General features: G+C 45.1%; 1 protein-coding gene across 2 annotated transcripts in view; it reads right to left on the bottom strand.

The window, feature by feature from the left end:
* Positions 1–19,035: 19,035 nt before the first annotated feature.
* The window catches only part of Tyw3 (tRNA-yW synthesizing protein 3 homolog), a 15,626-nt gene continuing 9,624 nt past the window's right edge, over positions 19,036–25,037 (bottom strand). For both annotated transcript variants that reach the window (XM_055614452.1, XM_055614453.1), the window contains 2 exons: positions 23,978–24,111; positions 19,036–19,370 (listed from right to left, as the gene is read on the bottom strand). In XM_055614452.1, coding sequence (XP_055470427.1) covers positions 19,166–19,370; positions 23,978–24,111 — 339 coding nt within the window. In that variant the 3' untranslated portion in view covers positions 19,036–19,165. The remainder of the gene's footprint in view (positions 19,371–23,977; positions 24,112–25,037) is intronic.

Genomic DNA, 25,037 nt, shown 5'->3' with positions numbered 1-25,037 from the left:
CCCGAATATGATCTGAAGAAAGAGTTTACAAACCAGAGGTGGGTGTGAGGGACGTGGTTATAGTTCCGCAAAATCTGAGTGCTTTGGTCTGAACATGGGCAGGACGCTGTTATCTGAGAAGACGGGACTGCACAGAAACATAGGTTTACTATGTAAACCTATGGAGGGTGGCACACACAGGAATTAGTCTTGAGACATGTTATTTTTCAAATACTACTTTTGGTTGTTGAAGTAGAGACTCGAGCAACATGATCAACTGAGTGTATAAAAGTAGACTTCTGGAGCCTGTGCTAAGGAGACAAGTTTGGGAATAACAGGAACAGAAACAAGTGAACATTTGTGTATGCTGTAAACCCATGAGTTCATGTGAGTGAGTGAGTGAGTGTGTGAGTGTGTGTGTGTGTGTAAGCATGTGTATGTATCTATACAAGTGAGTGTGAATGTATGTGTGGGTGAGTACATGGATTTATATTATCATGTGGGCCCGAGTAGGTGAGAGTACGGGTGTGTGATTGTATGAGTGTGTTTAGGAGTGTTTGAATGAATGTGGGCGTGTGAATGTGAGCATGTATGAGTGTGTGTGAATGAAAACTGGTATGGGTGAGCAAATGTGGGTGTGTGAGTTATGAACATGTATGTCTGTGAGTACAAATATTTATGTGAGTGAATGTGGCTGTGTGAGCGTGTGATCGTGTATGAGCATGTATGTATGTGTGTGTACAAGTAGATATGAGTGAGTGAGTGTGGGTATGAGTCTGGGTGTGTTTATGTGTGAGTGTGCATGTGTTATGATGGCAATGGAAGAATTTGTCATAAATTCAAAGATGCAGAAAAGAGACACAGTAAGACCTGAGGAAGAACTAGATTAAAACATTATTATAAAAAAAAACCCATTATTATAGACCCAAAGGACAATGTAGCAAAGAGAGTGAACACAGGAGTGACAGCCATCACCGACAAAATACTAGCATGATGGGATTCTTTTTCCAAGGAAGCCAGTGGTTGGCTTAGGCATCTGCAATGGCGACTTCAGCCTCATCTGCTCAGTAACAATCCCCGAAGGCCTGTGCAAGCCCGTTCTCATCGGAAACCACCCCAGTCCTGGCGGTCCTTGTGTTCTCAGTGGCTTGCTCAGAGGACACTCCTTCTCCAGCAACATTGCGTGGTTGCCAGTGACGCGGCGTCTTGCCGGTGTCTTTGGAAGACACAGCGTGGCTTCCTGAGCATGTGTTCCTCAGTCGGGTGAGCCAGCAGAGCCGCTTCTTCACCCCTCACAAAGCTGGGGTTGCTGTTGGGAGAGACATCACACTGTCTGGACGGTGCTGCTGAATTTGCACAGGGAGGACAGCTGGCCCAGCCAGGTAGTTCCAGCTGGTGGAAGCGCTGTGGGACTCCACCCCCCGTCATGCTGTTGTTTGGAGTGCTCTGGAACCCCCTTTCCTGATGCCCATGCCTTCAGTGTTGGGGTCTTGACCTATGCATCCCTTTCCCTACCTCCAGAATCGCTTCACCCAGGTTCAGTCTTCCTGCGAGTACACGGTGCTGGTGCAACGACAGTCCCCTGGGGGAGCATTGCATGAACCTTCCATTTTCCTTTCTCTTCTTTCAGCTTGTCCCTCCTTTGGGGGACAGTGTCCTTTCTACTGACATCTTATAAAGCTCTAGTTGTCCGACATTCTACTGGGGCGGTGTGGCCTTTAGTGCAGCCCAGTGCTGCTGTTCACAACACTCATGCCTGAGAGCCACACAGTCGAGTGTAAAAGGTTTGGAGAACAAGCACTGCAGGATGGGAAGACTTGCTGGACCACTTCTCCTTTTTATTCACCTGGTACCGCTTCTGGTTATGCTTGCCTGCTTGTAACATGGTCTCCAGTTTAAGTAACTTTATTTTCAGGCTTTATTCTTGAATCCCAGCGCCACTAGGAAGACTACAACAAATAGCTTTGACTTTACTATCTTAAGCTCAACTTTCTGCATCGTGTTTGAATTAATTATGCAGCCTTGACAAGCAAGGATTGACTGTGCCTTTTTACATTCTCAGTTCAGCTTCAACTGAAAGGCACAAAAATAATACGAATTACATATCTACTTGTAAACAACAGAATTTGCTGGAAGCCTTCAAGCCACACAACCCTCGCTGTTTTTAACCTTTCATTTGCCACAAGCTTGATTCCATAAAATAACACAATGGGATTCATGATTTGTAGTTCTATTTGAATTTTATGTACAAGACACTCTGAGGTTCACTATATCAAATAATAGTATTCCTTAATATCAATGCAATTGTATGCACATTTTTGGAATCAGCAGCTCAAATCACAGTGGTACAAAGCTCAGAAAGGAACAAGTCTTATATAACCAGACTGTATTGAATGCTGTGTGTGTGTATGTGTGTGTGTGTGTGTGTGTGTGTGTGATCAATATACAGACAGCAAACCTAGATAAAAGGCCTGACTTTCAGAGTTGATAATTTGTTGACATTTAATACTGATCATTAATGTTGGCTATTCAATTTTCATAAAGATTCACTGCTGGCTAGTTTTAAACTATAGTCTCTAGAAACAAGGAGATTCTTGCCAGGGAAAGCAAGGTGCACACGCCAGTGCCACACTAGAGCAAGGCTGCAGGTACTGCAAACAAGATTTAGTTCTCCTTCAGAGGCAGCGCCCTTCGCGCCACCAAGAACTTCTCAGTAGACTCCTTTGTTACCTGGGCTTTTCTCCACATCTCTACCAAACTTGTCTGATAGTAGATACCGTCTTGAGGTATGCTTTTAGAAAACACCTTCACACAAAGCAACATGAGGAGGCCTATTCTCTTACCTTTAACTTCAGAGTTGGTGCAGGGACTCAAGCTAGAACTGAGGTAGAAGCCACGGAGGGTGCTGCATGCCGACTCGATCACAGGCTTGTCCTCAGCTAGCTTGCTCATACAGCCCAGGAGCTAGGGGTGGTACCGCCACTACAGGCTTGGCCATCCTAAGTCAGTCATCAGTCAAGAAAATCTCTCACTGATCTGATCACGGGCTCACCTGATCTGGACAGCTCTGTATGTTTCCTCTTCCCAGCTGATGCTAGATTATATGAAGTTGACAATAATATTTAACTAGGACACCTTGGCGTTCAGCAGTGACCTTCCTTTCCAGGAAGACATTTGAAGAATAATGTACTGCAATGGGCAGTAGAGAGCAAAGTTTGGCATTTAACCCATGAGATGAAATTTCTTGGCTTGCCAGTTTTGCTTTGGTCATTTCCTGTTCTTAGCAGTAACAAGAAAAAGAATAGAATAGTTTTGGACTTCAGGTTTGTTTGTTTGTTTGTTGTGTGCATGTGTGTGTGTGTATGTATGTGTGTTCAAGACAGGGTTTCTCTGGGTAGCCTTGGCTGTTCTGGAGCTTGCTTGCTCTGTAGACCAGGCTAGCCTCGAACTCACAGAGATTTGCCTTCCTCTGCCTCCCGAGTGCTGAGAATAAACCCCTGTGCCTTCACTACCAGCTCAGGTTCATTTTATAAATACATTCCCTCAAACAGTTTGTGACCTGGCAAGGCTGAATTTTGAGTTTCTGCACCAGTTTAATGATGAGCATGATGTTAGCAGTGATTTCTCTGAAAATTTTCTCTCCTCAAAATTTTTGGATTGTTTTAAAGACATAAATGACCAAAACAAGCTTTTCATTTCCTTATTTAGATGAAAAGATAATAATTGATTTGCCTTAAATCTTTATTATTTTTAAACAATTGTATTTAAATCTATTTATCAAGATCTCTTTATTGTCACTTCACGGTTGTGTGTGCACAGGGACTGTGAAGGTCAGAACATGGCATTGTATCCCCATGGGACTGGAGCTGCCATGTAGGTGCTGGAAACTGAACCACATCCTCTGCAAGGGCAGCCAGTGCTCGTAATCACTGAGCCGTCTCTTCAGTCCTGCAATTGTATTCAAGAGTGGTAAAATATTTTCGTCTTTTAAGAGTTCAAAGGAGATTTTCCCAAAACCAAACCTTTGGACCTTCAGAGAAACTAGAAAGAAAGAGAAAAGTCAGCTACAGACTGGGCGAAGATCCTCTAATCACATATCTGGCAAGAAATGTGTATCCATGTGTTCAAACACAACTTAAAAATGGCAGAGGACTTGACTGGACCCTCATTGAAAGAAATATACAAATATCTAATAACAGCATGGAATGGTTGCTTCTGCCATCACTCACTAGAGAGGTACAGATAAAAACTATGAGGCCAATTTGTCACCCACTAAAATAGCTGTGGTGAAGACTGGCAGTAACAAGTGTGGACAGGAATATGGACAAAATGGTAAGGAGCACAACACTGGTCGGAATTCATAAGGAAGGAGCCATCTTCAAAAACGTTGGCAGTTTTCCTACTCATTTTGTATATAAATATATCGTGTGTACAGATGTGCATATATTGTGCGTGTCTCTCCACACAAAGGCCTGTATAGGAATTTTGTAAGAGCACCAAAATAGAATCATCGTCACATTCAAGCCTCTTACACCAATGAGCTGGTACAATGTGGTGTGTCCACATAATAAAATATTGTCCGTAAGTGAAAAGTAGCAAAGGGTGAAGCATGCAATGATGTTGATGTCAGGGGCATCCCCGTGAGAGTAACCGCTGTGACAGAGCATGCACTGCACAATTGCATGTATGGAAAATGCCCTCAAGCCTCAAACCTACAGAGACAGGAAAAACACAAATATTGCCTGGGCCTTGGGTGGGATGGAGAGGGGCTGAGAGTGAACAGAGGGCCTCTGTTTAGGATGATAGAAACATTCTGTCTTTAGATTACAGATACCCAATAGCTACACAATTCAACAGATACGCAAAAGCTTACTAAACCATAAGGGATGGATGGCAAGTTATACCTCTTTAATTTTTAAAAATCAGAATTAGAATATAAGTACATTATTTCTGAAGCTGGTGGGAAAGAGGCATTCTCCGGGTTCAGAGGTGGGAGGGGGGGTGGCCTCCTGGGCACACATTCATAAGCCTTACCTGATCCTCGTGGTCACTGTGACGTGGACATGAACAGTGTGCTTAGAAAAAGATGGATTTTGGAAATCATTGTGGCATTTTGATTTGGGTCAGCAGGGTCAGAAGAGGGGTAGGTTTGTTGTTTGTGTGGTTGATGCTGCTTAGTAACAGGAACCAGTAAGCTTCCAGGATGATCAGCCCTCCAACACTGAACCTCTAGGTTTTTTTTTGTTTTTGTTTTTTTTTTAAGTTTCTCTAAGGCATCTTAAGGTGCATGATATGCTGAACTTAACACTTGAGCAAAACATTTGTCACTCTTATTAAGTCAGAAGTTGTCCTGTGTCATCTCTAACCTTGACAAAATAAAACTTCAGGAACTTTAAATTCTTTTTTGCTACAGACCTTATCCTTGGGGGAAATGTATTAAATAATCCACTCCCCACCACCAACGTGAAGAGCACGTACCTGTTTTTGTGCTATTTCCGGAGAAAAAAATTATACTCACACTACAGGAAATGTGCATCCTAGTGCCATAGTCCTGGCTCTGGACCCCACAACCATTTATTTCTGAAGGGTGAAAGAAATGGAAAGATATTCTTCAGGGCTCTTTCCAAACTTACTTATTGAGTATAGGAGCCAAGTTCCAGGGTAGCTGTTATTTCAAGTGAAAAACTTCTCTCTGAAAAATAGAAAATAGGTGCATTAAGGAGCAAATGCACAGTATTTACCTGTGCCCAGCCCCCACTCTCTCACCCTCTTTTTAAAGACATATTCTGCATGATGGTGGCTAAAAGGTGGCAGCTGTGCCAGAGTCGTGGACCCTAAATCGCTGAGCAAAAATGAGAGGGGGAGCTGTGATTGCTCACAGTACAGGAGTGAATATGCGCTCTCAACCACAAATCAAGCAAGCTGGAAGGAAAAAAAAAAGGCCCAATCAAGGCAGTAATGGCCTCCACTTCACAATCAGACAAGTGCTTCATACTTGAAAAATCCTACCATTTATAGCTGATTGCTAACCCTGGCCTCATTTCTAATCTAAAGGGCGAGTAATAATTTGGACAAGGAATTAGAACAACTTCCCAACAATTTAGCAAATTGTTATTATTTCAGGGGGAGGGGAGGTGAAAAGGAGTTGCTTTTGTACCGAGTGTCTCTTGTGGACTACCATTTTCATGACATCAGGTCCCATCTCCTTCATGCTAGCAGAGTAACTAACAGATAGTGCAAATAAGTGAAAGAAAGGAGGAAGGAAGGAAGAGAGAGAGACAGAATTATAGGTCTCCAAGGGATGAAGAAATGGGTCTGCGAATTCTTTTGAAAACACTGACCTAAAGTATTCTCAAATAAATTTGGACAATTGTCCCTGATTATTACTGTTTTAGAAAGGGCTTTGACCTTTCAGAAGATCTGACTTCTTAAAAACACTGCAAAGGCTCCACCAGGTGTTTCTTTCTGTAGTAGCTGACTTGGCAAAGGGAAAGTTACTATTTTTGTACATCTATAACCTCACATGTGTGTGAACTCTTCAGTGTGCCTTAGAGTATTGTATGTTGCTATTACTCAATAAACAGTATACATAATTATCTCATTAATACATTAATCCACAAAATTGAGGGACTTATGATACACCTGTTTTGAGATCATCCTAACCTTTTCACTGAACAGTTGACAGATGTATACAGTTAATTCTTAACACTGTTAAACAGTTATGCACGTGTATCCAATGCAATATTGTATTAAAGAAGGAAAAGTATTCTGTTTCTACTTCAACTTTATCTTAAAGTGCATTTTTAATTTAATTTTTGACTTATGTGTATGTATGAATGTATGTGTATAGGTCAGAGGTGAGATTATGTCAGAGCCCCTGGAGCTAGACTTACAGGAGGCTGTGACTGCTCAGCGTGGGTATTGATGGCAGAATGTGGGGCCTCTGCGCGTCCAGGGCTCCTGGTCACTGAGCTCTCTCTGAGGCCCTCTCATGGTTTTCTCTGAAAAAGAATAGGGCTGGTGGGAGTGTTGGACAGACAGATAGATACTCCAGTTCACAGAATCAGGACTGAGCACAGAGGCTGCCTGCCAAGCTTCTCAGTTTCCTACACGTATTGATCCGGAGGCAGAGGGTGGGTAGGAATGTCAGGAAGGAGAAGACAGCGAGTGACAGCAACTATGATTGCGGCCCTGGTGCCCTGTCCACCTCGCCTTCCACATTGTGCTCCAGATGTTAGCTACAGACAGAGAGACAGCGAGGGCTTTCAGGGACTGAGAAGATGTGCTTGGGATTAGCCGTAGCTTGTAGCCCATGACAGGAGCAGCGATGTTTTGAAAGTCTCGCCACTTTTTGTTGCCTTCCTAATAAAACCTTTATGTCCCAGAACAGGGTCACAGCAAACTGCCAGCCTCAGAAACTAGACCTCACTTTAAACATTTCCCTGAGCTTAGACCAGGCACTTGGTAGTGGAACCACAGCACAGCGGCGCTATTCCGTGGCCAGTGTTCAAGGTGAGCAGCCTGCAGTAGAGGGGTCCTGAAGGCAGAATCCAGGCTCAGCCTAGGTAGCTAACATGGAATAAGTGAGAGGTCCAGAAAAACAGGCCATAATCCAAGTTCAAATAAGGGGAGGGCATTTTAATTCATTCATTTATTCCTTTCTAGTGGACAAAACCACCTTTTTTTTTTTTTGTGCTGGCATATTTAGCAAATACAAGTTATGGGAACTATATATGGTTTTTGAATCCAAAGAAATATTTTAATTTTATATTAGAAACTTTAAACCTAACAGCCTTTATTTCACAAAGTACAATAGGCTCTACACAGGTCTAAAACTTGAATTGAACAGACATATACAACTTTTCCTTATTGGTGTGGACGCCAGGAGTAAGAAGACTGTACTTCTGAGATACCCAGAACTAATTTATAGTTAGCAATTACCCATTCCAGTAGACACAAACAGGATCATAGTTCATATTACAGAGTCCACAGTGCATCTGAAAATGCCCAGTGAGAATCTGAAAACAGTGTGCATAATTTTAGCATCATTCCACGAGTCCAGCTTCAGGTAGTCTTTGCGAAGAAGTAAGTAATTTGTACTGCTAAGTTCCAGGCAGTGACAACAAGGGCACTTTGTGGACAGAGCCTGAACTCTTCAACATCCTTTAGAGGAGAATATCCGAGGTAATGTAAAGAAAACTATGGGACGAACAAAGCCTGTCCTGGTGGCGGTGTCTACTGCACGCTGGTGATGGTGGTGGTTTGAAATGAGAGTGCCTGGGCCTCAGGGATCAGAATGATACAGGCTTGCAGCACCTGGTCGTTATAAAGGGGTGAAATGTGAGAGGAAGCCTCATCCTCTGAGCCTGGGTACCTGCCATTTGTTGATGTTTGGGGCGAATTAACGAAAGTGAATTCAGGAGAAACTGAAAGCACACTGTCATGTTGCGTTTGTAAAATTAGAAAAGGTGACAGCATAGGCCCTGTTCAGCCAGGGTATGCAGAGAAAGGCCGCAACCCCAGCCTTTTCTTGTATCATGCTCGATTACCACGAGCTGAAATGACCCCTAGTGTTAAAACACAGGCTGTTTTTTTGAAGCCACATCCCTGGCAGCAGGCTTTTCTAACTGCAGGAAGGTCAGGCAGGTTTGCCAGGCGCGCTTCAACTCTGAGCAGTCAGCTGCAGAGACCGCAGCACGGCCGCCTGAAGGATTCTTTCTGTTTTGTTTTGTTTTGTTTTGCCTTGATTTCTTGCCCATTTTGTGCAAGAATATATAACCCTTCAGGACACGCAAGTGATTTAGATTTTTTTTCCCAGAAAATCTTTTGTGTCACAGTAGATCCTTAGTACCCTGATGCAGCTTTTAGCAGACGCAGCTACAAAGCCAGAGGGTTGGTGAAGTTTCCTGTAGCATTGTGTGTGGAAGGACTGCAGGGCAGGGTCATCCAGAACTGGTGACTGCATGAAGAAGTCCAGGCTTTTATGGACGAGATGGAAAGCACAAGCAATCTCAGCTGTGTAAATCATTACTTCGATGTAAAGAGGTGTTTAGCATTTGCGTTGAAAAGAGCTTGTGCACAAATGAATTATGCAAAATCGCTTAATTGATTTTTGTGTCTTAAAGAGCAGATTTGGGAGAGAAAGGCTATATTGAGGGATTCAGTTCCTTCAGTTCCTAGGCATTCTCAAAATGCAGCACAGTCCTTAGAAACGGCTCCACTAAAGCATGGCGGAGAGCATGGCGAGAGGGGCAACCACCCAAAGGCCAGCTTGTGTTTGCACAAATAAAGCTATTAAATGCCAGTGTCATTTAGGGAAGAAAGGAGGAATTAAAAAAAAGCTTTAAAAACCTGATTACGACTACAACAAAATGGAACTTTGTAAAGCACAAGCATATAAGCTTTTCATAAACAGTAATTAATGAGACAGACACTCATTAAAAATCAAGCGATTCAGATTTTATAAGTGAAAAATAGGAAGAAATGAAGATAGTCATAACATGCACGTATGTAATTCAGGGTAAAGTGAGAACGATTTGCCTAACATAGATTGTGATGCACTCACTCTCAGAAAATTATGGTATACTTAAACATATATCATACACACACACACACACACACACACACACACACACACACACACACACACGGAATCTAGCTGTGAGTTTAATTTGGAAGCTTTTCTGGAAGAAAAACACCAGTGTTCTAGTGTGCTCATTGCTACCAGAATAATTATTTATGAAGAATACGCTATGATGACAAACTTCATTACTCAATAACATTGGTAAACATTAAAATATTTAAAGGATAATGTAGTGTATTATGGCTTATTCTACTTAAATGTCACAATCATAGCAGCCTTTTATGCCCATATTTCTTTGAATTGAAAGGAATTGATGTGCTGCTCATGCAAGCTGATATTATAGTCATATGACCTAATTAAACACTGGGATTCATATTTTAAATATATAATTACCAGAGTCGTCATTTTTAAAAACGTAATTACCGCTTTCTACATTAATAGCAAAACTTGGGGTTCCTGTCAACAAGGCTGTGGAAAGTTCCTGGGAAGTGTTTGCCTCTTCTGCTGGGAAAGAAACAATGGAGATAATTCCGGAGCAGGAACCCATTTTAAATATTATTTTCATGGAACAGATTCCTATCTTTTAACCCTGAGAATTTCTGCTTTCAGAACCTTCCAGAATTGTCTTATGTCATTTGCTGTCACTTGTAATTCAGTCCTCTTTGTTGGCAGAAACACGTTTTCATTCTAGGCATTGGGAAGTGCACACACAACACATGACAGTGTCTATGCAAGTGACACAGCACACCTCCATTATAACAACAGAGTCCGCTGAGAGCTTTGAGGCTCTGGGGAAGAATTCTTCAGTTCAGAATTGCACAGCATCAATCATCACAGCCTCTTCGTGATTTCAGTGTCGCAAATCCCTTCTGATTAGCCCTCTTTAGAAGACATGAACTGGCTTCAGGATTGTTTGGCCCTGCTGGAAGCTCTGTCTTAGAGATCGACAGATGATGTAATTAAGTCGAATAGTGTGTTTTCCATAGAGAGAAGGCATGATGCGATCGCTCGTTCCTGTATTCTGACTGCTCACGTCAGCAAGGCAGGAGGCCACTGACCAGCAACGGACGCTTGAGACCATATGAAGCTTTTTAATTTTAAAAATATGGGAAGATTTTAAAAAGTAACTAAAAATGGTCGATGAAATGGTCCCCCTTTAAAGAGCTCTTCTTCATCCCTTGAGCGAAAGAATGTCCCATTTTTCCCACTTAGAGGATTGATTTACCTAGAGTGCTCTACAGAAAGGTCTGGGAAAGCAGTTAGGCTTCAGATCCAATAAGGAGCCAGGCCAAAAACAAGCGCTTCAAGTTTACGGAGGAGCGCCTGCCAAATTCCTCCGTTGGTTTGTAAGTGAAAATACAAATGTGATATTTAGCAAAAATGCTCCTTTGTCTTTTAAGTGCAATGTGTAAACTGGAGATCACGTGGGTTAGCCAGATCTTGGTTTAGCTGCATCTAGCACATTGTAGCAGCAGCAAGGAGGTCAGTCCTGCGGCCTCTCGGCTGGAGAGCATGACTTATGGGTAGGCCGTGTTCTAGCCAGTCTCTCTCAGCTAATTTCACACGGCTGTCTCACATTCTGCTGTGCTGTGTGTGGAGTTGTGTGGCTGCACTGGGGCGAAAAGTTACCATTTACTCTTCAGAGAAAACAAGTACCACGAAGTCCCCCGAAACCAAGAAGTCAAAAACTGTCTGGAGGGCCCAGGAAGACGCTCAGTTGACGCAGTGCTCTGTGCACAACGCACGGAGCCCTGAGCATGTGAAAAAAATCAGACACAGTGGTGTGCCTGTGGGACCCCAGCCCTGGGGGAGAGGGTCCCCGGAGCTCCCGGGCTGGCCATCCCAGTATAACAGTGAGCTCCTGGCCAAGTGAGAGGCTCCACCTCAAAGACACCTGAGGAACGATGCCGGAGGCTGGCCTCCCGCTTGGTCAGCACAGGCACATGGGCACTCGTGAAAACACACACCCACACACGCAGGCTTAGAGAGGCTGACTGGAATGAACAGCAGTGCATTGTTTAGACTGGATTATAAAATGTAGATATTGAAGCGTACGTTTGCTGTGTGTGAAGCATTACAATGAGCATAAAGACAGAACGGCCTGTGTGAAACTGGAAACCTTAGAGTCACTGGAGAATTTAAGGAGAAAGGTAGAGTCCTGATGAGTTTGCCGTAGTTATCTACTCTTCTCAGGACGCCCGTAGATCTAATAAGGATGTATTGAAAGAGTGATTTCTCTAGAGGCTCTCACACACACACACACACACACACACACACACACACACACACACTTCTACAAACATGCACACACAGTTTCATTTTTTGAAATTGTACAAAAAAAAGAGGATTGATTATGAATTTTTTACTTATATACCCAATGAGCTAAATATACTTAAACTATGAAAATGGGCAGAACAATTCTGTGTATAAACACACACACTAAAAGTCTGAGGCAGTTCTCAATGCTCACTTCTCTGTGTCAACTTCAGGGCAGTGCTTGAATAACAAGGCTGCAATACCTGATAAATAGCTTTGTGGTATTAAAATGCCAAGTGACTAAAGTACCACTTGATATTAGGTGATTTAATTGTTTACAAAAGTCAACAGAAGTCGGTTTGTGATGTGTTTGTAAACTATTGTAGGAGAGCTCAGCCACATTCTGCTCACCAGTGAGCAGCTCGCGGACTGTGTGCTCCTCTGCCACCTGCTGGCCACCATCAGCAATTGCACAACGCCGACGTTCTACCCACCCCATTCTAGCTCCTTTTGTAAACCTGATTGGTTAAACTCGCCTGAGATGACATTCCTGCTGCCAAGGCAGTCATTGATAGTTCACACCATTATAAGCAACACCTAGACAAGACAGATGGCTTCAGGAGCCAATTGTTTTCTTTTGGTTGGTGTTGTCTTGTTTTTGAAAACGGGGTTTCTCTGTGTAGCCCTGGCTGTCCTGGAACTTGTTCTGTAGACCAGGCTGGCCTCGAACTCAAAGATCCACATGCCTCTGCCTCCTGAGTGCTAGGATTTAAAAGTGCACCCCACTGCCACCCAGCCAAGAAGTCTCATTTCCAATATTAGGATTAAATTCATTTGTAACTATGCAACATTTTAAGTTAAAGACGAGCTAGGGAGAAAATAACTTTAAAGGAGAGAATTCTGTTATAATTTAAATTTAAATTAAAGGCATACCACCACCAGGCAGGAAACTATTGTTAAGATCAGGAAATTCACTAAGGTTCTCTGATCTCTCCATGGTGACCTTCTCTAAAGACACAGATGCAGTTTAAATTAGCCCCATTGTACCTTGGAAGAGAGGCAGTCATGAAAGACTGAGAAGATACTGAGGACAAGACTCCAGGGCTTTAATGAGAATCCGTCACCGCCATGTCCTCAAGAAGGAAGCAGTGGGTAGGACTCCAGTCAGTCTGTCCTGGAGGCGATGGAAACGACAAGATCCACCCTTGAAATAATGACCACTTGCTAATAATTATCATGTGTGATGAACAATTTCATATATACATACCAAAGGGAACAGCTACAGATTCAGAAGATGAGCCTGGGGTATCTTCTTGTGGAAGGCAGGAACACCTGGAATGCATACAAGAGACACACTGGGGACTCCCACGGGCTACACCTGGGACAGTGTAAACCTAACACAAATGCTAACAGCAATGACCCTCACATCATTGAACAGAGCAACCCATTTGACAACGTGTGTGCTCGGGCACACACGCACATGCTCACTGGACAAAGTAGAACTCCCACTAGTAGGAAAAGAAACAAAGGAGCAATCATGCAGTAACTGATTTGAGTGTGGATTCTGGGTGCATAGTGAGATGGGTGGTGAGACTTTGGTAAAAAGCAGGGTGTTTATAGATTTCTTTTTGACATTTGTTTTATTATGCTTTGGGAATTCACACTGCATGTACACCATTTTCACCTCACACCCCCAGCTCCTCCCCAGCACCCCCCCACTCTCTCTCAATTTCTTTATTATTATTGCTACATATATTCAACCTGCTGATCTATTTAGTACCATTCATATGTACATGTGTTTAGAAATGACTGAGGGGGGAGAGCAGGCCCTGCCCCTCACCTGCTGCAGCATTTGGGAGAGCAGGCCCTGCCCCTCACCTGGGCAGTACAGTAGAGCTGGCCCTGGATATGCGGTTTTCCAGTGAGCTGCCTGAGGCCCTGAGTGTGGGAGAGCCAGCCCTGCCTCTTGTCTGCTGGGTGGTTGTGCTGATGAGGAGAGATGCTCTCTTCCCACCTTCATCCTGTCCCTCACCAACAATGGCAGGTAGGAGAGCTGGCCCTAGGGTCATGAGAGTGGGAGAATTGGCCATACCCCTCACCAGCTGCAGCTCTCAGTACAGCTGGCCCTGCACCTCACCTGGGCAGTACAGTAGAGCTGGCCCTGATATTGAGAGTTGCTGGTGAGCAGGCCTGACAGCATGAAAGAGGAAGAGCCAGTGAACTGGCCAGCTCAGATAGTTAGTCTCAGCCCAGATCCAGGGCTTTGAATTGCTGGGGTACATGAAGGGGCCGGTCCTACAGATCCAAAACTACAGGATCTCCATGACACAGGCCAATAGCAGCATATCCTAGAGGAGTTCGAGTGAGGATCCAGTAATGATAGAGCAGCAGAAGCCATAGGCCTTGTACTAGACCAACAAGCCATTGCGATAAACATTTTCAAGCAAAGAAGTGAGGGCACAAGGGTCCACTGTGGGACACATTGTGACACACCGCAGCTTCCACAACAAGATTCTTTTTCTCTGTTCAGTGAGCTTGCAAGGGTGGATAGCTAGATGAGTGGGATTGGGGTGAAAGATGAAATTCACAAAGAACCAATAAAAGGTTGTTTTCTTAATGGCTTCTGGGGACTGGATGATCTACCAAGCTCATCTTTCCCAGAGAAGATTGATTCTACCCCACCATGCTTGCATGTGAACTGGTGGTGTCACTGTGCAGGTCCTGTTTGGGTGGCCATGTCACTGAGATTTCATGAGAGCAGTATCCCTATCATATATAGAGAAGACACTCCCATAGTTGGCATCCTGGTCCCTGGGCTTTCAAGAGACATTGTCTCCTACTGGATACCCTGGTTCTCTGGCTCTTACCTTCTTCCCACTCTCTCTACTGTGATAGTGAATTTCTTATTAGTTACCAAAGGAAAAAAATTAATTAATAATATTAATGATTAGGATGGAGAAATCCAGCCAACACCACATTAACCAGGTCATTAAAGCAAAGGAAACAGTTGGCTGTTTTTGTGAATTCAACCAACTGCAGGTCCAAAAAAAAAAAAAAAACATGGAAAAATTGCATCTGCATTGACCACTGTGACCTTTTCTTGTTATTATTTTGTAAGCGTTTACAGGGTAAAGGTATTATAAGCTATCTTAATGTGTTTTAACATTAATGGAAAGATGTGCATGGGCTTTATGAAAATAGAAGGTTATTTTATACAGCTCCCGAGCACCCACTGATTTGGGTATCATATTACCCACAGATGTAGAGTGTTTGCTTGCTTAGCATCCATGAGGCATGGGTTCAGTTCCCAGTAGCATATGCATCAGGTGTCATGGCACAAAACTTAATCCCAGCACTAAGAAAGTAGAGACAGGAGAGTAAGGAAGCCAAGGCCATAGCCAGCGACACAGAGTACAAGGGTAGCCTGAAGAAACATAATAGGTCCTCTCTCAAAAAGAAGAAGCAGTGTTACATCTTGAATATATTCAGAGATGTCTACGTACACTTGATTAGACCTTCATATATACACTACATTCTTATGGGAGAAGGGGCACACATAAGCAGCCCGAGTGAGGTGTATATTCTTTGCTTGTTGCTTTGCTTCAGTTTTGAAATGATCTCAACATAAAAAGTTTAACAGGGTTACTGAAAAGCAATCAGAAAGGCCATGTCACCTTTAGTGATAGAGGTTCTTAGAATTCTAGGGTCTGGAGGTTTGTCATTTTGTCAGAAAAACTGTATTTGTTATTTTCTTGGCACTGTGACAGACTCCTGAAGGGAGGAAGGTCCAGGTGGGCTTGGGATTTAAAGGGATGCGGCCCACCAGGGTGGAGTGTGGCAGAGTTCATGGCGGCATGGCTGTGTGGCTGTAGCTTCTCCCATCCCAAGGCCCAAGGGGTGGGGCGCTTGGGTGGGGGCCTGGGCCTGACTGTAACCCATAACCCGCCCTCATCAGGAGTCCACTTCTTCCAGCACAGCTGCAGTACCGAACAGTCTATGTCCTCAGTGCCACCACCTGGGCAGCCGAGGACTGACGGTTCAAACACACGAGTGTGCAGGAGGTTGCACGCTTAGTCAATGACAAACACAACCTAACAGGTGACCTTGTAGCTTGTCAATGATCCTAGGACTCTGATTTTATTATCCACATTATCAAGCTTCTGTTTATAAATAGTAAGCAGTGACGTAAATAATGTTCTTGAATAATCACCCACATGCAACATCTAGAAATCAAAACAAGTATATGTTGAACGCCACCATTGTGAAGGATGCGATAGTGACAGAAACGGTGCGGTGCTTCCTCCCTCCACAAGTCCACGTAGCAGGGTGCTGAAGGGCAATGTTTGTGACTCACAACCACCAACAAGCTGCTTGTGCAGTGGAGAGTCTGAGCTTCTGTGCCTTGGCACAGATGGGTGGTGATGTGGGGCAGGAAGAACAGAATGTTCTGATGCAGCTTAGGAGGGTTCTTGAGGGCCCCCGCACAGGCTCCTGGACAAGCGGCCACTGGCCCTTTCCTTTGATTTAGTTTTCTTTTCACTTGAGACAGGCTGTCTTTGCTGTGGTTGGCTTGGAACTCACTGTGTAAGCCAGGCAGGCTTTGAACTCCTGGCTAGTGCTGGCACCACAGCTGATCTCCTCCCAGCTCAGCTCAGCCTTTGATGGTGTCACCACAGGAGCTGTTCTAATGAATGCATGGTGGCTGCTCAATATTTTCTTATGAGAAAAACACACTAATAATTTAACATATATAACATAAACATCAAGTTAAACATTTGGTCATTGAGGGAGATGTTACTTTCCCTTTGCAAGACTTGTTAGTTGTGCAATGGAAACTATTTTCCTGGGAACAAAAGGGGAAGCCATTTCTGTGATACATAGATGTGTGAAAAGTTCGTGCTAACAAGATCAACAAGGGTTTCTGGGAAAGTGTTGTTAGCACAGGGGGAAGGCACTCCAGCATTGTCCAAGTCATCACACATTGTCTTGGCAGGCCAGCCAGAGCAGACACAGCTAAAGAAGTAGATGGTTTAGTGGAAGGTGCTAAGTGGAGATAAAGGGAAGACATGAGCAAAGGGATGCGGAGACAGTGGAGAGGAGAGAGAACGGGGCTGACAGAGGAATCAGGCTCTTGGGGAGAGAGCAGAGGTGAGGACTTGCATGAACTAGACCCTGTGCAGAGCAGGATCACAACACTGGACTGGTGTGACAAGAGTGTGACACTGAAGTACAGAGCCTGAACATAGGCCACAGGGGAAGCTAGGACACATGGAAGCTGCACTTCTGCTTTCTGTTGTTCTGTACACCTAAAACTACTGTAAAAACAAGAAAAGGTCTTCTGGAATGAATGGATGAATGAGTGAATGAATGAGTCATAAACTCATTTCACAAGAATGGAGCATATAAAATTCTAGAAAATTAAACTGTTTTACTGGGTTTTAACACATTAACATTTGTGACGATTTGAATCCTGTTAGAACACACCTACTTGTTTAAAGCCCCACATTGGAATAGGAAAAAGAGAGGCAGCAAGAACAGCTCATTCTGAAAGGCCAAAAAGCCTAATAAATGTTTTTATAATATACTTTACATAGTAGTGTTAGATTGATTTCCCCATCTCCAAGTAGCCTGAAGCCACTTCTGGCCTCCATCCCAGGAGGGAGGACAGTGGTCACTTTTCAGAGTTCTTTTACTCCAGGAACCAGTACCTTACCTCTTTCCTAGTGAGGACAGGACAGTTAAATTGCTGTGTTAGGGGGAAGACTCCTACCTCCTATCCAGAGCTGGCTTCCTGGGTCTGAGCTTTGCTGGGGCCTAGGCTAAAAACATCTCGCTTTATGGTGTAAGAGGCAGCTCAGTTGGTAGAGTGCTTGCCTGGTGTATTCAGAAGCCTTGGGTTTGACCCATTCTTCGCAACACACTGGGGGCAGTGTTTCATGCCTGCATGAGCTAGACACGATGCTAGGGTATATGAAACACTGTCTCAATAAAGAAAGGTCTCGCCGCTGATTTCATTCTCAGCAGTACCCATCTTCAAATTCCTAAGCATCCGTACGCCAAGGCATTTTGATCTTGTCCATAAAATTGTAGCAGGCCCTGCCCTGATCTTCTTTGTCACATGATATGCTAACACAGTAATCTAGTTTATTTCTCTCCGATGTCTAGCCAGGGCTTGTCACAAGAGACTGACACCCACAGGCATGAATGAGGTGTCACAGTGGTACTGTGCCTGTCAGAGAGCTAGCAGTGGGGAGGGTCTGAGGTGAACTGGATGACTGTTTTAAAGTTATGGCGAATGTGGCTGGCTGAGCAGCATGTGGACGTGAGCTTCCCACAAGCCAAGTTTTCCAATTAATGGGAACAGACAAAACAAAAACCCTACAGATGCATGTTTACATCAACTGTAAGCTCATTTTATTTTAAAATCTTGACCCAAGTAGGAAAAGCGACCTCCTGTGAGCCAAATGAAACATCTGCTTGGCTGTAGCTTGGTTGTTCTCTGGTCCACAACTTCAGAACCACAAGCCCACCTAGCTTCCCTTCCTGCTTCTCACTAGGCCTGACTTTTAGAATACTAAGCAGTTACTTGCATAGTGTGGAGGGTTTAAACTGTGGGAGCGAATGGCTGCCCGGGCCTGGGAGAAGCAGAATTTCCTTCTAGTTCAGAGGCTAAAACCTGCAGCACAGGTCACCCAGCTCAGGTGCCCTTCCGCATGCTGGCTGCACTGCTCTCTTTTAGGCTGTTTCCTTGATTTCTCACTCCTTCCATCTATATGCCTGGAAGATCATTCAGATTTTACTCGATAGTTTAGAAGCCATACCCCAGACATTTTAAAACTGTTTCCTTCCCCTGCTCCAATTCCCTAAGTGGCAGGGAAGCTGCACAGGCTTACCTAATGTGCAGCTCACAGCTTCAAGAGTGCCACCGTTGTGTAAGGCTCAAGCTGTGCAGCAGCACGTAGCACCAGGCTGTCCGGCCATGCAAACAGCAGTGTAACGATGGGAGATGGTATCAGGGGTACCTACTCATTCCTCTAAAAAATGCTGGGAGTTAGGGTGAGGTTGTTCCCAGGGTTCCTACTCAAATGATGCTGAGGCTACCTCAGAAGGGAATTAATCTTGCTTTTCCTATTTCACACAGACAGACCCAGGAAACTTGTGGAGTAACTCCTAAGATGCTTTAAAAGCAGTCTTCAGAGAGTGAACATGCACAAAGCCACCTTGAAAGGCTGTTTACACTTAAGTCTCTCAAAAACAGAGGGAAGCTGGCTCTTGCCTCCTGCAAGGTTGACGCTCTTATGAAGAGCAGCCTCACAGGGTGTGCCAGGGACGGAACTGTGCCAGGCCTCAGTCATCTCCCAAGAAGAGCCTGAGTTCAAGGCCATCGCCACCTTCAAGTTCCTTTTCATTGTCTTTGGTAACAGGCAGGTTGTGTGCTTTTCCCTGATTCCCTTTCTTACGCGTACAACATGGGTTTTTCTTCTCTTTGATCTTGGAATGCGAGTTTGAAATAGTTTCTCTTTCCATAGCATGTTGTAGGCAGTTATAAAACCTGTAAAAGAATTAAATATGCAGTTACGTGAGTGAAACTGAATGACTGAAATATACCTATAACTGACCTGCTTTTTAAGTATGACAATGTCCTGTGTTAACCTTATAAAATCAATTACAATTTTCTTTGCTATTATAACTGTAAAATGTGTTTTCAGCTCTTTAAGAACAGCACCAACCATTCAGCCAACCATTCAGACGCCCACTTCCAGCTGACTGCTGTTTCCACCTCTGTATGCTGCTTGCCTTCTTACCATTCTGCTCCTCCCACTACAGGCACCTTCTTATGAGACCCACCAGGGCCCATCCAGGGGTCCCCTTAGCCATCTTCTAGGTGCACAGTGAGCTAACAGTCCCTCATCTTGGAAGCCCTGTGTTTCTAAAGACCACCTCTCACTGCTCACAGTCCCTTCATGACCTTTATGACAATATATGGGATACTATGTTAACTTCAGGGGTCCTGCAAGCCAGAGCACACTGTGTGAGCTGGAGAGATGAGGACACACTGTGTGAGCTGGAGAGACTGAGCACACTGTGTGGCATTCGCACAGGTGAAAGCTGCAAACCACTCAGCTGTCCATCAGCAGAGGGTCAGGGAAACAGCACAACGGGGTGTTGCCAGTTTGTAAAGGAAAAATGACTGATGCTTCAGGACAGGAGAGCCCTCGGGGAACCAGCTGCTCAGGGACTACAGCTCAGCACACAAGGCCAAGGTTCAGTCCCCAGCACTGCAGCAGACACAAGCACCACCTCATCACAACCGAGAGCACACAAGCAGCTACACAGCAGCAGCTGCACAGTCTCACGGACAGCCAGCAGGCAGAGTCAAGCTCACACACACAGGGAAGGAAGTGTTCAGAGGGCTGCAGAACAGAGGGTCCATGTTCGGCTCAGGACAATGAAGCCTCTGGAGATGGATGGTGTGAATGCACGTAATGCCACTGGCACATAAACTTCTGTTACACATATTTTACCACAGTAAAAAAGATTTAAAAAGATCAACCACTGGAAAACAGACTCAGTTACTCTGCCTTTCTCATTTCTTTATTCTTAACAATATTATATGCCAATATATTCAGCCCTTTCTTCTGTTTTATTTAATATTTTATTACACAGTTGATGAAAAGAAGAACTTGGTTAATTTCTTTCTACTCAGCGTCACATGGCTTCATCGGACCCAGGTCCTGATCTCATATTAATAGACAGAGAAGCCCTTCCTCCTGCAGCCAGAGGCAGATCTACAAACTGAGCTTTCCACCTGGAAATCGTCACGTATGAAATATCTATGGTGTCTGTCAGTCCCTGTCTCTTTACAAAGCAGGCCATGCTCCCAGGACTTCCGTGCCTGGCTCCAGACACTGTGGGCTCGGCTGTTCTGCTGGCTCAGTCCCTCCCCACAGAGAAGCAGGCATGGAAACTATTTTTCACAAGCAAGAATATGACCTTTTATCTATTTTTAAAAAATTATTTATTTTTATTCACTTTACATCCTGTTGTAGATCCATCCCTCCTTCTCTCCTAACCCCGCCCTCCTTCCCCTTTCCTCAGAAAAGGGGAATTCCCTTTCCCACCCAGCCAGCTCATCAAGTTGCATCAGGACTGAGTATGTCCTCTTCCCCTGTGTCTTAGCAAGGCAGGGGGAAGTGATCAAAAAAATGGAAAGTAAGTCCCTGTCCAATGCAGTCTCCACTTCCCTTACTAGAGAACCCACATGAGGCCTAAGCTGTCCGTCCATCTGCTACATATTTGTAGGGTGGTCTAGGCCCAGTTCATACATGGTCCTTGTTTGATGCTTCAGTCTCAGCAAGGCTCTCTGGCCCCTGGTTAGTTGGTTCTGTTGGTCTTCTTGTGGAGCTCCCATCACTTCCAGGTCCTTTTCTCATTCCTCCCACTTTTCCACGAGACTCCCAAAGCATCACCCAATGTTTGGCATCTGTTTTGATGGGCTGCTGGGTACAGCCTCTCAGAGGATAGCTATGCTAGGTTCCTGTCTACATTCTTTGCAGAGTATCATTCATATTGTCAGGGGTTGGCACTCTCTGATAGGGTGGGCCTTTGGTTGGGCTGGGCATTGGTTGGGCATTCCTTCAGTCTCTGCTCTATCTGCTCTGTCTTTATCCCTGCACATCTAAAAGCAGGGTAAATTTTGTGTGAAGTTTTTGTGGGTGGGTTGCTCTTCCTCTAGTGACCTTTCATTATTAAAATTATTCTAGGGTTTGAGGAGATGGCTCAGCAGGAAACCGTGCTTGCTGCAGAAGCATCAGGACCGACTTCAGATGCCAGCGCCCACGCACAAGGCTCGGGAGCCGACTGTGAGCCTTCCAAGAGCCTGTGAGAAGCAGAGATGAGGGGCTGCCAGAACCTTCCGCCGCTGCCTTGGACCAGGTTCAGGGAGGAGCCCTGTGTCATGGGGATAGGACAGAGAGTAATAGGGCACGGCCAGGACTTGACATTCATAGGAACACTTGCACACACATAGCACACAAACATACACCTACACACATGTGCAGACACCACATACACAATATATCACAACCATATGCAAGTTTGTACACATGTGTACTCACCATATACCACATACACATCCACTCACACAGACGTCTGTGCACCAGACACACATGCATCACTCACAAATATGTATGCACTCCTCGCACATCTGTATATGCCATGCGCACATACACCACACCTACACACACATATAACTTGTACACATGCAAGTACTTTGAAGTACTTTAACTCTTCTCTTAATTGTCGTGCTGCTGAGCTGTGTGTGGTTGATGGGCCAGGACCCCCGATTCTTTTCCCTGTCTGGATCCTGATGAGATAGCCCTCCCTCCCATGCTCCCCCTCACAATGCTGGCCTTTCCCCGTAGGACCAGGAGCTCTGCGCCTGCGTTGGCTCATGTCCCCAGAGGAGCTGTAATGCGCTTGTGCTCTGAATCCACACACGATCTCGTAATCAGCTTCTTAAGACACTTTTCCCCTTCTTTAATTTTTCCTGATTTTATATGATGAGCCTTCTCTCTTGATGGGGGCATGCAGATTATCATCTCAAAACACATTTTTGAGTCAATGGATTTAAGTTGTAATTTGATTTTATGGTTGGTGAGCGTGGCCCAATTAACTTCACCAGGTGTCTAGTTAGTTGATCTTGGGCTATATTTATAATCTTGTTGAAATTCAGGGCAGAAAAGAGAGAAACTAAACCGCTGCTGCCTGCATTCCCTCCCACAACAGCTCCTGGGGCTTGCTGGCAGGCAGACAGTGAGCTGTGGAGCTGGCTTCAAGTGTCCATGCGGGGCTCAGCATTGGCGATTTGCTGGGTAGTGAGGCTCTGCAGCTGCGGCTGCTAGCCTGACGGTTTAGCATGGGTTAGAACATCATACTGTGAGGCCGGGACTCACGACGGTCTCCCTAAACCAGGAGGCGTCAGCGCGGCGCTGAGATGGCCACTGTGTGCACGAAATCAGCCTCCTGCTTCTGATCTGGTGCAGGTCATACTGCTCCCCAGGGAGGCGCCATTCACTTGAGGAATTCTAGGCTTCTGGGTCACAGGGACAGCAGAGGATGGGCTTCCGCTGGTCTCAGCTACAGGTGACACCGCTAGGTAGGTAAAGCTCCAGGCAGCCAGGGAAGGAAGCTATGGGTTCAAGGACACAGCTGACACCAGTGCGGAGACACCAGTGCGGCCCGCTTAGACGAGTGGGAAGCCCTGTCTACCCTGCTCTGGGAGGGGCGCTACACAGGTCCTGAATACGACAGGCAGGGAAGGTGCAGAAAGAAATGACTGACTGAAGAGTTTTGTAGGCCGTGATGCACTAGGAGATGGCCAGAAGTGTGGGGAACAGGAAAAATGCACAGTACATCAAAAGGTGACTTAGAAAACCCAGTCACAGTCACCTGCAGCTTGGAAACGCATAGTTGGGGCTGGCGAGCCACGGCCAGATGGCTCAGCGGTTAACAGCACTTGCCATACATGTCTCAAGGCCTGAGCCTGCCCATGTGATTACACCATGTAAGCCACAGACCTCCACGGCTGTGCTTTGGAAGGACACGTGCACATGCACACACAAGCACATGCATGCACATACACTGGCACACATATGTGCACATGGACACACACACACAAACACACGATGCAGTGTGCCTTGAGGCCATCACTGGCACCACATGCACACACGAACGGCAGTACTTACAGAAAAAGTTGAAGGAACTGTGTGCTAGTCCGCTTGCCAGGGGGCACAGCAGAGGGACCAGAGTAGAGGGACGAGACTGAAGTCTGGCCCCTTCTAGCTGGCCAATGAGGCAATCCAGATTTTCCCCACAGCTGGCTGCTGAGCTAGCCTGGGGTCTCAGATCCACAAGACTGAAAAGGAGTGTGGGCAACAGCAAGGCTGTGCTCACAAAACCTTCCTGCAGCCTGTTCCCACGCTGCTGGACTCCCTCCCAGTGAGGACTGTCTGTAGTAGTGCTCCTGGTGCTCCCATGCTCGGTGTCTCTGCAAAGGCTCCCTCTGCAATCCTAGTGCCCATCGCAGTGTGTGTGTCCCTATTCTCAAGAATGATGTAGGCATATGCGGAGAACGTGGGAATAGAGAATTAACTGTACCTCCCAATTCTTTTCTTGTTTTCCTCCATTTTCTTATTTGCTATAGTTAACAGGAACTCGATATACTCCTCTGTCACCATCAGTTTTCCCTTATGGCTTAACGGAACTTCAAGTCCATGTGTACTCCGGACAGCCTAGAAGAAAAAGCAGTTCAGACATGAAGACAGAGCCACCGATGACAGTGAGACAGAGGGGAGTCAGGGCTTCGTCGGAACAGCTAACTTCCATTATAGCACGTAGGCTCTGATTTGATATAATTTTGCCAATGCAAACCAATTAAAGGTCTCATCAAGTGCAGTTTCTTCTCAAGAAGGGCATTTTAGACATTGTTTTTCAGAGACACAGATAGTACCAAAGAATTCAGTAACTTTGTACAGTTTCCATCTCACTATAGCTTCAAAAGCTTTAGCACACATTTAAAAAAAATAAATGAATGAAACATCAGAAAAAGCCAGAGTCTGTTTGGGCATCTGCTGGAGCAGAGCAGGGAAGCAGGAACCGTGCTTCCTCCACCATGCAGCCTGGCTGCCTGTTTAGTGCTCTGGGCTGCTGACCTCATAACTGTCCAGGAAGCACTCAGCACATCTCTGTGCATGGAAAAGCTGCAGAGAGGGGTTAGCACAGCAGCAGAACCCTAAACCCTGCTTGTATTGAAGAATGGAAAGTTGTGCTTTAATTTTTTTAGAGCCCCTCTGAAGCCATGACAGTGCAAAAGGAGCACAGCCTGGTGCCGACTTTAAGAGCTCACACTTAGAAAGAGAAATAAACAACCACACAGAATCACAGTGCAACCTGGATGTCACAAGAGAAGAAACATATGAATCCATGTACATGCACACACAAATGAAAAATGGTAATAACATGGCAAATGTACTGGTGGGCTCAGATCCACACCAAAGCCAGCATCTGACTGGAATTTCCAGGGACAAGGACAATTTCATCAGACATAAAAACAGAGAGTAAAGGTTCTAGTCAGAGCAGCCACAGTGGTAGAACATTTCTACATGGCTGGAACACACACACACACACACACACACACACACACACACACACACACACA

This window comes from Psammomys obesus, unplaced genomic scaffold, assembly GCF_907164565.1.
Source record: "Psammomys obesus unplaced genomic scaffold, mPsaObe1.curated_primary_1811, whole genome shotgun sequence".
In the NCBI taxonomy this organism is placed as follows: Eukaryota; Metazoa; Chordata; class Mammalia; order Rodentia; family Muridae; genus Psammomys; species Psammomys obesus.
The sequence above is the reverse complement of the archived record's forward strand: the minus strand, read 5'-3'. Positions and strand labels throughout refer to the sequence as shown.